General features: G+C 40.5%; 1 protein-coding gene across 1 annotated transcript; it reads left to right on the plus strand.

The window, feature by feature from the left end:
• Positions 1–10,403: 10,403 nt before the first annotated feature.
• Positions 10,404–10,852, plus strand: LOC127217761 (ubiquitin-conjugating enzyme E2 L3-like). The gene is made up of 2 exons (XM_051178762.1): positions 10,404–10,430; positions 10,526–10,852. Exons 1-2 carry the CDS (start codon positions 10,404–10,406, stop codon positions 10,850–10,852), a joined length of 354 nt encoding a protein of 117 aa, XP_051034719.1.
• Positions 10,853–13,827: the final 2,975 nt, after the last annotated feature.

The following is a 13,827-nucleotide window of genomic DNA, read 5'->3' on the forward strand; positions in this document are numbered from 1 at the left end:
GGGACTAGGGCTTCTCTCCTGTCTCTAGGTTAAGGCAGTTATCCCTCCATGGGGGATTATGTCCACAAGGTCCTTTTATGCACAAGTGATACATCCTGGCTCCACTGTCTGAGGTCCCTTAGACTGCTCAGTCCTTCTAGCTGAGACCCATATTCAGGGGGGCCTGAGTCACTCCCATGCTGGCTTCCCAGCTATCAGTCTGCTGGCCCATTAGCTCCTCCTTGTTCAGGTAAGCTGTCTCTATGTGTTTCTGCTGCCTGGTCTTGTCCTCTCCATCTGCATCTGGGTTCTACTTTGACTCAGTGTTTATGTATGGGTGTTTGATCCTGTTTCCAACAGACATTACTTGAGGGCTCCATGGATAAGTTAGTTGTTGATCTCACTCTCCTGGAAGGGCATTTATGGTAGCCTTTCCACAGAAGCTCAAATTGTTAGTTGGCGGCAGTTTTGTAGTTCTCTGGACTTTGTGTTCAATTTTATCTTCAAACCAATATTGCCTCCCTCTTATATTCTCTCTCTCCCTCTCTATGTTTTTTTTATTTTGTTTTTTGTTTGTTTTTATAAGCATTAGGATCTTTAATTGTTCTGGGAAGGAGTTTCCTCTATGATGACAGGAAATGACTGAAACAAATTTAGCACAGGGGCCTGCAAGAGGCCCCTCAAGAAGTTTCATGATGGCAAAGACTGATCTTGAATGTCTATTGTTGATCTGCATTCATTTGTTTAATGCCTGACTTTGCTACACCTTCTGCATTAATTCAAAAGGAGGGGTGCTCTGTTTGGATTATGCTTAGAAAAAGCATTGTTTCTAGGAAAGCCCTGTTTACTGTCTCTTTCAAGGTGACCTTGTTTGCCACAATTGAAACATTTGACATTTTGATTTTCTTCATCCCTCTGGAAATCACCTCTCCTATCCATTCATCATCATGGTCATGAAATTCAATATTGATTGTATCTCAGATCCATTCCTCCAAAGGTGCTAACCTTTCCTTTAAAGGCCCAAGTATCCCTTTCCATTGAGAATTAGCATTTTCAAAAGCTATTATTTGTCTAGCAAATTATCATTTGTCTAACTTCAGGATCTGGTATCATTCTATTTAATGTTGGTGTCAATCTTTGCAAGAAATCTGTGAAGGCTTCTTTTGGGCCCTGTATAACTTTAGTAAATGATTCAATTTTCTTTCCTACTTCTCCAATTCTGTAACAAGCATTCAAACCTGATGTGTGGCATAAAGCCAGATTGCCTTTCTATAGTAGCATCATCTCCTCCAAGAAGTTGATCTTGGAAATTTCCATACCTCTAGATCTATACCCTTGTTCAATGTTCTTAGCCTCTTCTCTGAAGCAGGTACTCCATTATAATTGTGGACTAGGCTGTAGAACAGCTTCAACCAAGTCTATCCAGTCTCTAGAAATAATTTTATTAAAACTGACCGTGAGCTTAACATCTGCTTCACAAATGGTGAATGCATGTCTATCACTTCCTTGAATCTCCTTATAGCTCACATTGGGTGGAAAAAACATGTGTGGCAGGTGAGCCTGAAGGATAAGTCCTGTGGTATTTGAAGCCCAGGTGTTTCTGGAGTTCACATGGCAGCTGAAGACTGTTTAGAGAGGCTACAACAGGAAAATCCCAAACTCATTCAGATGCTTGGAAAAAAGAAACAAAAGAAAACCTAGCCAACTGGACAGGGACTCCAGCAGGAGCCCTGCATGCAGCTACGGCCTGGGTCAGTGGTTTCAAAGCCATAGGCAAGTAGCTTTTTCTTAAATTTGTACCCCAAAAGTTGAGTACCAATATGTAGCATGAATAATAAAAACCTAGATGCAGATACTGGGGTTCAAGCTGAAAATCAGAATAGCTAAGCAGCCAACCACTAGAGTTTTTACATCTACCAAGGTTGGGCAATCCTGTCCTCAGTGTGACTGAATATCAAATACTGACTGAAACCCTGAGCTCCTGTCTTACATTCCTCTCTAGTGCTGGATTAAAGGCATGTACCACCACTATCCAGATTCTATGGCTAACTAGTGTGGCTGCTGGGATTAAAGGTATGTGCCACCACTGCCTGGCTCTATGGCTAGCTAGTGTGGCTAGCTTTGTACTCTGATCTTCAGGCAAGCTTTATTTGTTACAAACAAAATATCACCACACCCACTTTTAGAAGATGACTAGGGGATTAAAATAAATGATATTTGATTGGTACAACATGTAAACAACAGTTCTATTGTGGTTTGATTCTCTGTGTTTGAAGAATACAAAAAAAAAAAAAAAAACTTCTAACTTGACTTCTGGCATCTAGACAGACATCTAGAGTGTGACATGTGTCACAGTTGTCTCCTCAACATCCTTTATTCAGCTGTTGATAACTGTCCTAATCTGGTGGTGGGAAGTAGAAGGGAGGTATATCCATTCTTTCTACATGAAGCCCATATGTTGTGGGAGAAATTATTCTACTGCCCCAGCTCAAGCCTAAGTGAGATAGCAAAGGCATCCTTCCTCCCAGGCAGCGTTACTGGATTAGGGTGAGCAAGGACATAAACTAATCCAATGAGACTGAAAAATAGGCTATGTGAATGGGGAAGGTGACAGGTTTGGGATTAGGGCAGAAGTTGTTTTTGGTTTTTCTCTCTTAGTATTTTATATCCCAACCACAATTTCCCTTCCTTCCTCTCTTCCCAATCCCTGTCTCCAACCTTCTCTGTCCTCCAGACCACCCCTCCTCTGTTTCCATTCAGAAAAGATCATATCAACCAAAAATGGCATATCAAGTTGCTATAGGACTAGGCACATCCCCTCATATTAAGGTTGGATGAGGTAACCCAGTAGGAGCAAAAGGGTCCTCAAAGCAGGCAACAGAGTCAGAGACAACCCCTGATCTCACTGTTAGGAGTCCCACTAAGCTACACAACCATAATATATGTGCAGAGGGCCTAGATCAGACCCATGCAGGTGACCAGATCATCCATTCAGTATCTGTGACCATATGAGCACTGATTAGTTGATTCTGTGTATTTTCTTGCGGTAGCCTTGGGCAGTGGTTCTCAACCTTCCTAACACTGTGACCCTTGTATACAGTTCTTCATGTTGTGATCCCAACTATAAAATTATTTTTGTTATTACTTCATAACTATAATTTTGCTACTGTTAGGAATTGTAATTTAAATATCTGATATATGATCCCTGTGAAAGGGTCGTTGGACCTCCGAGGAGTGGCAACTCACAGGTTGAGAACTACTGGGTTAGGGAAAAGATCCACTTCAGTTCTGATTGACCATCTGATCACTCTGAGGAAAGAAATAGGAGCCCTAGAGCCTGGTAGAGCAGTTAATCAGACTCAATAGACAGAGCCCTTCTTACTGGAAAAGCTGCAGCTTCAGTTGTCTGCTTGCAACCTGACCTAACACATGCAGACAATGAGATGCAATTAGTGGCTCTGTTCTGGGTAGGCAAGTACCAGTCAACACCTATACAGCTTCATTTGAAAGAATCAATTTGATTTTCAAGATAACTATAAAATCAAAGTAACCTTTACCTTTCCTTATCTATAGTTAGATAACACAATGAGCTAAACGATGTGACTAACCCCCTCAAAGTTTCCAAACTTAGAATAACTGGGAACTATACAATGTGGCTTTTAAAAACAAATTTCAACCCTGTGTTAGAACAGTTAAGAAATTATTTAAATAAATGGGAAAATAGTTCCACAATCAAGAGACTAAGAACATTGAAATGTCTGTATTATCCAATAGAATTGAACTTAATTAAATTTATGGATTTAATATTGTTCTTATATAAAACACAGTATTTTAATACTAAAATTCTGAAATGTGTATAATAATATGGATATTGAGATTACCACTAACAAGGAATATAGAAAATAATGAATTCCTATCAATATAAACCATTCAAGTATAAAATAATTAATGTACTGGCTATATCACAGATTAATGACTCCAAATGAAGAGAAGATTCAATATGCAAGGCATTTTTGTAAAATGAAATAGAAGTACAAAAATAAAATAATTTAACATAGATGGAATGTTTCTACAGGGCATGTTGCCCTCTATCTCAGCACTGGGAGGCAAAAGAATTGCTATAAATTTGTGCCAGATTGTTCTACTCTGGTAGGAAAAGGTACATAGTGAGACAGCCAATCTTTATGTAGGTGAGACAATCAACTTAAAAAAGAAAGTTTTGCAAAGACTTATGAACTAGAAGTAGACAGAAAAGTGTGTTCATCAGCTGATTCAATTGATGCTTTCTTAACCCTCATTTGTCTTCTGTCTCCTGTTAAAGAACCAAAGTGAATTAAATGCTTTGCCAGCTTCTGTTGCAGTGAAGTATGACTATGTGACTCACTCTGGCAAGCAAAAACTAAGAGAAAGTCTGCTGGTAGGTTCCTACGAAAATTTTATTTTCCTGCTAGAAGGGATTGTTCTGCCTTCATGCTTTAACACAGAAGCCCAACAACTGTCTCATGCCTGAAGTAGTAAGCTCAAGAGGAAGCTCAAGAGAATTTGAGTTTCTAGCCTCTTCATCATAGTGACACAGATGACTCAAAAGCTATACAATTCTCGAATTCTGTACACTAACTAGAAACCCCTATTTCTCTAAGACACTCACACTTAGATTTTGTTTACTTGAAGACAAATAACCATACTGGATACAAGGAATGCTGATAATGAGTGTTAGCAATTAAAAAAAAAATAGCTGCTGGTGTGTTGAGGAGCCAGTCCCACAGAACCAGATATCATCACTGAATAGGCAGGTCCTAGGTCTTCCTTTCACCCCCGGTTGGGGGGACAGTGGTGCTACCAGCAAGCTAAGAGCACAAAGGTAAAACCTGATGAGCCTCAGGAAGGCTGAAATGGAGGGTAGGGTGGGCAGAGAGGTGTGCAGTAGTCTGAAGATCAAATGGAACCTGTCCCTGGATGCCCTGCCTAGCAGCAAAATCACCCCGACTCTGAACAACAGCAAGATATCTGAGACAAGTACTGACAATGGCTCAGTATTTATGGAGCATCAGAAACCAGAAAGAAACCTTGAACCAGACCAATGACTCTTCACAAGAAATGTCTGCATGTAAAGCTGTTAGGGTAAAAATACACACTAAGTGACACACTGCTGTATCCAAAGTCACTATGATGAACAGATATGTGATGGAGAGGTGGAAAAGATGGCGGAAGCACAGTGAAAAAAGGCAAAACTACAGATGAGACAGTGATGACAGGTATGAGAAAAGGCTGTGCATTACTACTAAGGGTAATGTGGATGTCTGTGGTCTATGCTGACATCTGAAAACATTTTCATACAGTTAACCTGAACTGCCCCTCAGGTCATATTGATGTCCTTGGCCTGTGTTGCCACAGAGGGTCATCTTGCTGTTCATTGTCTATCTGTACTGCAATAGGAGACCATGCTGATGTCTGTGACAGGTGTTAACAAAGGAAACCATGAGGGAGTCCATGGTCCATGATCCATGCTCCTACTGACTGACTGTAAAGGGCAAGGAAGTTGGTTTTGCAGTGATATCCATGACTGCAGACTCACAGTTGAGAAAAGAGGAACATAGAGGCTTCAGAGATAATCCCTTTAGCCATCCACACCCAAAAAATGTAACAACTTAGACAGGAAACCATGGAAGAGAACTTTTAAAAATTATGATAAGGATGCTCAAGTGTAGCTCTCTACACTTCTGTTATGGCACAGTGGGGAACACAAATAGTCAGACTGGGAGTCTGACCATGCTCCAGTGAGTGTATAAGCAATAACAATATTATGATAAAAGAAGCACAAATAAAAGACCATATACAACCTTTATGAATATGATCATGATCCAGAGGAAACTAATAAATCCATTAAAGAAATCCATGAAAACACAAATAGCAGAAGGAATGAATAAAACCATTCAAGACCTGAAATTGAAAATAGAAATAGAAGAAAATCTGATGGGGGATGTCCTCTTATTGGTTGATGAATAAAATACTGATTGGCCAGTAGCAGAGCAAGAAGCATAGGCGGGGCTACCAGACCAGGAGAAGGCTGGGGAGAGGAAGGCAGAGAGAGGCCACCAGAGGGATGCCATGTAAAAGCAGAAGGAGCAACTGCCAGGGCATTACTGGGTAAGCCAAGAGCACATGGAAATATTTAGATTATTTAGCCAGTAAGAAGCCCTAGCCTTCAGCCAAACAGTTTTAATAATTTATATACATATATATATATATATATATATATATATATATATATTTATTTATTTAGGGCCTGAAGGGTAGCAAGACCAGGCAGAACAGAAGCTTTCATCTACAGAATGGCACTCACACATGGGGTCAGACTTCCCACATAAAACCTGACAAAAGTGTAAAAGGGGACTCTCAAAACAAAAGGACAAAGCCAAGCACAGCTTCTTAGTAGCAGCATTTTCTTGAGTGGGCTGTTTGCTAGAGGCTCTTGGCTCCTTTAAGAGAGGCTTCCTGACTCAGCCATAAGGGCAAAATCCACATGGCCATTTTAAGAGGCCTGCTATTAAACAATTAAGCAGTGTTTATGAACAGTTTGTGGCATGCTTCTTGGTGGCAGCAGTGACTGCATCTCCAAGCCACACAGCATGCTGCATGGCAGATTTAGATTATATTCATATAGACAAAAAAGGTTTATGGGCAGTGTGCTACAAACTGCTTGATGGCGGCACAGACAGGAGTCGAGGTAGTCAAATAACCCTATTAAAAAATGGGGTACAGAACTGAAGAAAGAACTCTCAATAGAGGAAATCAAAAAGGCTGAAAGACACTTAAGAAAGTGCTCAACATCCTTGGCTATCAGGGAAATGCAAATCAAAACAACTTTGAGACACCATCTTACTCCTGCCAGAATGGCTAAAATTAGAAACACCAATGACAACTTATGCTGGAGAGGATGTGGAGAAAGGGGAACACTCCTCCACTGCTGGTGGGAGTACAAACTCATACAGCCATTTTGGAGATCAGTATGGCAGTTCCTCTGGAAAATGGGAATTAGTTTACCACAGGACCTGACAATTCCCCTCTTAGGCATATACCTAAATGATCCACATCCATGCAACAAAGACATGTGCTCAACTATGTTGACAGCAGCATTATTTGTAATAGCAAGAACCTGGAAGCAACCTAGATGCCCCTCAATTGAAGAATGGATAAAGAAGATGTGGCACTGTAAGACCCTCAGAATGAGGAATCTTCCAGGTTCGGTCGATAACCCAAGAACTCAATGTCCAGTCCAGTTGCTGCAAAACGCAAGAGGCTTTAATGAACAGGAAACGTTTGCATAAACGAGCTCCTCCAGCACGCAGGCTAGAGAGAAGTCCCCTCCCCTGGGCCCAGGTGTTTTTAAAGGCAAACCCACAAGCTTAGGGAGGGGGTGGGACCCTCTGTCCTTTGAGTATGTGACCCTTGGAGGCCGGTTGGTCTGCTATTAGGGTCAATAGACCTTAGGGCCTCAGGGTGTGCTAATTAATTTTCTCTGGCCAAACCGGAGTTGCAGCTATCTCTTTGTTTCCTAACGACCCTATTTATCACCTGTTGACTCACAGTAAAGGAGGGGCAGTGTGAATTCTTCTTATCTCAGGGCCTGGTGAAAGGAAGCTAGAAAATTCCAAGGAACAGATATTGGTTAGCTTTCCAGGTCAGACCGTCCTTCATTTAACTTTACTTTTTGGTCTTTCATTCCCTCCCCCCTTTTTCTCTTGTCAATAGTTCTAATCTTAGAACTATGGAAATTAAGAAGCAGCCTCCTCTTGGCTCCGGAGGCTCCTGTACTGCTATCTAAGCTATCTGGACAGCATTCATAACAAAAGTAACAATTTTTCCAACAGTAAGCAACAAGAGAGAAATAAAAATGGGCAGTTGTAAGAGGCTGTCCCTGGGTCCTATAACCTGGAGTGGCGTGAGGGTGGGTCCAGAAGAGGAGGACATAGTCTGGACCAGCTGCAAAGTGAGCCTTTTCACAGAGTCTCAAGGTTTCTGTGTGGTGGCATCTAATGTAATCTGGATCTCCAACTTGGAAGTGATTAAGAGCACATCTACACAATGGAATACTACTCTGCAGAAAAAAATAATGGTATCTTGAAATTCGCCGGCAAGTGGCTGGAACTTGAAGAAACCATCCTGAATGAGGTAACTCAGTCACAAAAAGAGGAACATAGTATGTACTCGCTCATATATGGATTTTAGACCTAGAGCAAAGGATCACCAGCCTGTAATTCACACTACCAGAGGAACTAGGATACAAGGTGTATTCTAAGGGATTCATATAAGGTCCCTCACAGAAGGGGGAAGGAATAAGTCCCCCAGAGCACATGGGAAATGGGGAGGAGCAGTGAATGGAGAGAGAAGTAGAAGGGGAGGAGAGGAAAGCACATGCAACTAGGAAGATTGAGTCAGGGTAGGAATAGAAGATGAGAGGGGGGGGGGAGAAAGGGAGAGAGAGAACATAAAAGAGGGAGCCATTGTTTGAAGAGAAAACTGAACCTAAAGGAAGGTCTAGAGACCTACAAGACTGCCACCAACTAACAATTTGAGCAACCGTGGAAAGGCTACCATAAATGCTCTTCCCGGAGAGTGAGATCAACAACTAACTTATCCACCATCATGGTGCCCTCATCTAGTACCTGTTGGAAACAGAAGCAAGCACCCATAACTAAACACTGAGTCGAACCAGAATCCAGATGCAGACAGAGAGGACAAGACCAGGTTGCAGAAACACACAGAGACAGCTGACCTGAACAAGGAGGAGCTAATGGGCCCCCAGACTGATAGCTGGGAATCTAGCATGTGACTGACTCAGATCCCCTGAATATGGGTCTCTGCTAGAAGGACTGAACAGTTTAAGGGACCTCAGACAGTCGAACCAGGATATATTCCTGGTGCACAAAAGGACCTTGCAGACACATCCCCCATGGATGTGTCCCTTAACCTAGAGACAGGAGAGAAGTCCTAGTCCGTACTTCAAATGACTTGACAGATTTACATGATCCCACCTGGATGGCATTGCCCTACGTGTGGAATTGGGGTGGGGGATGGGAGGGGAGGTTGGTCAGGGTGCATGTGAGGGGGGGAGAGGGTAAAAGGGAGGGAGAGAGGGAGAGGGAACTGGGATCGACATGTAAAATTTAAAATAATAATAATAAAAAAGATCTGGAGAAAAAAAGAATAAAACACTCCATACTTTCAGGAAAAAAAAAAATCAGGTAGTGAGCACAGCTCCTAGTGCTGGCGATAAATGTTGGAAATCCAACAGCTAAAATGCCCACTTTAATTTAGCCATTCTATTTAGATATATGCAGTAAAGACAGATTAACAGACAAGAAAAAAAAAAAAAAAAAAAAAAAACCAGAAAACCTCTAAATGGTTTACAGTGTGTTTAAAAATATATGTAGGCTTAGGAGAGAGAGGAAAAAATACCTTTAATCACAGCAATCAGGAGGCAGGCAGGCAGATCTCTGAGATTTCAAGGCCAGCCTGGTGTACAGAGTTCAAGGGCAGACAAAGTCACACAGAGAAATCCTGTCTCAAAAGATAAAAAAATAAAAATAAAAGAAATAGAGTAGTTTTTAAAAGGCAGTATAAAAATGGAAAATTCACAGAGAGTCTGGATATTGTATGTTATTGTGTTGTCTTTTAATTGTTTGATTTCTGAGGAAAGAGCAACAGCTACTAAAAGACATTTCATTATAAATGCTGCTAGATTAATCTAACTTATATATTTTAAAAGTGCCTTGAGTTCAAAATTTAACTCTAAATACTGTTACTTCAGAAGATGAAAAGCTGTGGATTCCTTTTAAACTAATATAGTTTGACCAACCATGAGTCCCTGAAGCAGTGACCCAGGTGATCCAACATCCAAAACAGCTGAGAGGATGTAGCCTCAGACTGCTATAGCCAAGATCTGGACATGTTTCTGGGTTTTCTCAGGATCCCCATTGGATTGACAGCACCCCCAAACTGCAGGAAGCAATTTGGGAAGAACTATACCCACATTCCCAAATATTATTTATAAATGTTTGTTTTCATTTAAACAGGGTTTGTTATAATGGTTAATGAACACAGTCAATCTCTTTGTAAAGAAAAAAGATGGAATATGATATAGAAATGAATACTTTACATTGTATGAATTTTGGCTTATTGATACAAAGTTAAGGTCAATATTATTCTATGTATATTTCTTCTCTGGGAATTGTGTTTAAATTGCTCATTTAAAAATGTATATTTAAATGCAGATTATATATGGTCACCTATAATAGTCTTATAGTTATGTTAGCTAGTTTTCTAGATATAAAGAGATATATTTAAGATGGATAATCTTCAAACCTTTCAAAGCCCTAAAGAATATGGAATTTATTTGTGGAAGCAGCAGCACCAGATCCAAGATGTCGGCCAGCAGAAGGCTGATGAAGGAGCTTGAAGAGATCTGCAAATGTGGAATGAAAAACTTATGTAATATCCAGGTTGATGAAGCTAATTTATTGACTTGACAAGGACTTTTGTTCCTGATGACCCTCCATATGACAAGGGGGCCTTCAGACTTGATATCAATTTCCCAACAGAGTATCCATTCAAACCACCCACGATCACATATGAAACAAAGATCTACCACCCTAACATTGATGAGAAGGGGCAGGTGTGTCTGCTGGTAATTAGTGCTGAAAACTGGAATCCAGCTACCAAGACTGACCAAGTAATCCAGACCCTCATATCACTGGTGAAGGACTCCCAGCCTGAGCACCCACTCCAAGATGGCCTAGCTGAAGAATACTCTAAGGACGGTAAAAAAAAAATCTGTAAGAATGCTGAAGAGTTTATAAAGAAATATGGTTAAAAATGACCTGTAAACTAAAATCTGCCATGAGTGATTCCAGCAAGTTTGAGCAGAGCCCCGGAGCAGTGTATCCAGATACCCCTCAAAGTAGGATTCTGTGGAAAACTGACACGTGCCACCACCTGGCATCCACTTGTGGCAGTTACTAACTTTCTATAGTTTTCTTAATCAAAAGTGGTTTAGGTAACCTGTAAAGAAGGATTTAAAAATTCACATATTCTTAAAAAAAGAAAAAAAGAAAAAGAAAAATAATGTGGAATTTAAAATGGTTTATTAGGGTTTTTTATGAGAAAGACACAACTGCTCCTGGCAATGCCAATGCCAATTATGTCATAAAGAAAGACATCGAAGAAATGCCATATGGAGTTGCTTTCAATATGGTGAGACTAGCCATTTGGGCAATAAACTGCTCTTGCTTGGACTGTTTGACTGTATGCTGTATAAACTGGACATTCAGGATCCACAGGAAAGAGACTGCTGAACTTGCCAAAACAAAATGGAACATTCCTGCAAGGTTCCTGCTTCATTGAAGAGTCTGCTAGACATTCTGCAGGACACACAGAAAAATGACAGACAAACTGCCAATACAGGCACAGTTTAAAATTTCCTGCTTTACTGAGAAGTCTGCCAAACACAATATGGCCTATAGGCTGAAGATGGATGCTCCAATGTTACAGAGAAACTTTGGGTGACTGTCCTGGCAGTGAGTTGTCTCTGTCAATTCTAGAGTTTATATATTATCCTTCTGTGATCTTTGATGGAGTTGAATACAGTTTTAATTATGATTTTACTTAGTTATGATAAAAGATAAGTTATACATAAAACTTGAGACTTACAAAGATAGGAGAGATAATTGAATATTTTCTTTACATTTTTCCAGATGTTAATGGACTAAATATTGTTACCCATAGTTCTTACTTGGTAACTGTTTAGTTATATATAATTTTATTATGTTAAAGTTAAAACTGTTCTTTTTATTTAGACAGAAAAGAGGAGATGATGGGGATTTCCTTCTGTATATACGCTTCTCTTATTGGTTGATGAATAAAACACTGATTGGCCAGTAGCCAGGCAGGAAGCATTGGCAGGGCTACCAGACCAGAAGATGGCAGGAGAGAGAGGCCGCTGACAGATGCCATGCTGCATGATGAGTAACATCCTGGATTATGGCTAAGCCACAACCTCGTGGCAATACATAGGCAATACATAGGCACTGAAGATGAAATAGAAGAAATAGATAAATGGGTCAAAGAACATTCTAAATCTAAAAACTCCTGGCACAAAGCATCCAGGTAATCTGGGACACTATTAAAAGACTAAATTTAAGAACAATAGGATTGCCGGAGGGAGAAGAAATGCATGATAAAAGCCCTAGAAAGATTAGGGGATATCTGGAATGGGGGTATCAAATGGAGAGAGGAGTAAAGGGAGATAGTGAGAAGGACTATGGGGAGAGCCAGATAAAATTAAAGGGTATTTGAGGGGAAGTATGGAAACTTAATACTGTTACAAATATGTTACAAATAAACAAAAATATGAAGATGATCTAAATGAAATTGCCAAATAATGGGAGAGACGGAGTACCAAGTGGTTAATTATTATCACCAAATGAAGCTTCCAATACTGGAAATGGGTTACATCTAATTGAGATATTGGTCAAAGAGGCACTATTGGAATCACCCCCCCCCCCAAAAAAAATAAATCAGGCTGTTGTGGCTGCTCTCCACAAACTGACACAAAACCCCATTGTGGAGGAAAATATCTTCACAACTCCCAGAACATGGAGATGTTGAGCTGGTTCCTACATAAAACCTTCACCCCTATGTTACAGAGTCTTTGTTATAGGAAGATACACTATACTCTATCAAAAGAGAAACATAAACATCAAGTCAGCCACAAACCCTTTATCTACAATGGTGTACTACCTGCAAGATCTGTTAGGGCAATGGTGGCACAATGCTGACAGTAGTAACCAACTAATAATTGATCTGATTTAAGGCCCACTCCACAAGATGAAACCCATACTGGACACTGCTTAGGTGACCAAGAACCTGAAACTTGATAGCTGAGGTATCTAGGGCAAAACCAAATAATACCGATCTTAAAAAAGGATTGGGGGTGGGGGGAGGAAGGAAGAAAGGAAAGAAAAATGTAGTGATTAATGATATTCTGCTATACTCATAGATCAGTGCCTTGTTCAACCATCATCAGAGAAGCTTCGCCCTGTGTTAGGTCTCAAAGAAACTCAGGACATATGGCTAACTGAAGTGCCTATTAGCATATTAAAGCTGACCTGGTCCTAAGTGCCAGCTCAATACTTCTTACCCATGCCCTAAACCTTCCCTTCCCCCAGCTTCTCTTTCCTATGTAAATCTTAGCCATTTTGACTATGTGCTCTCTTGACCTCTTCCTCTTTCACTCTACCTTTCTCTCTATCCTCTCATGGCCTGGTTTATTCTGCTTGCCATGTTCAGTCTGGACTCCTCTAGATGATTCTAGGTGGTCTTTCCCTCCATAAAACCTTCTCTTTAACCATACCTAGTAGTGGTCTTGGCAGATGGAAATAAATACAGAGACCCACAGCCAGATATTATGTAGAGAGTAAGAGATCTTGGAACATTCATCCCTAAATGGGTTGTCTCCATCAAATTCCTCACCTCAGATCTCAAGGAACCCCAAGGAAAAGGAGGTGGAAAGAATGTAAGAGCCAAAGGGGATGGTGAACACAAAGAAAACAAGGCCTTCTGAACAACACAAGCAATACACATATGAACTCACAGAGACTGAAGCAGCAAGCACAGGGCATACACAGACCTTCAGCAAGTCCTCTCTACACTTATATCATGGCTTCCAGTTTAATGTTTTTATGGAATTCCTGAGTGTGCAAACAAATGGGTTTCTGCCTTCTCTTTGGCTCTTTCTGTTAATTTGTCCAACTTCAGTGTGATAGACTTTACTTTATCTTATTACATTTT

The sequence above is a fragment of the Phodopus roborovskii genome, unplaced genomic scaffold, assembly GCF_943737965.1.
Source record: "Phodopus roborovskii unplaced genomic scaffold, PHOROB, whole genome shotgun sequence".
NCBI classification, from domain to species: domain Eukaryota; kingdom Metazoa; phylum Chordata; class Mammalia; order Rodentia; family Cricetidae; genus Phodopus; species Phodopus roborovskii.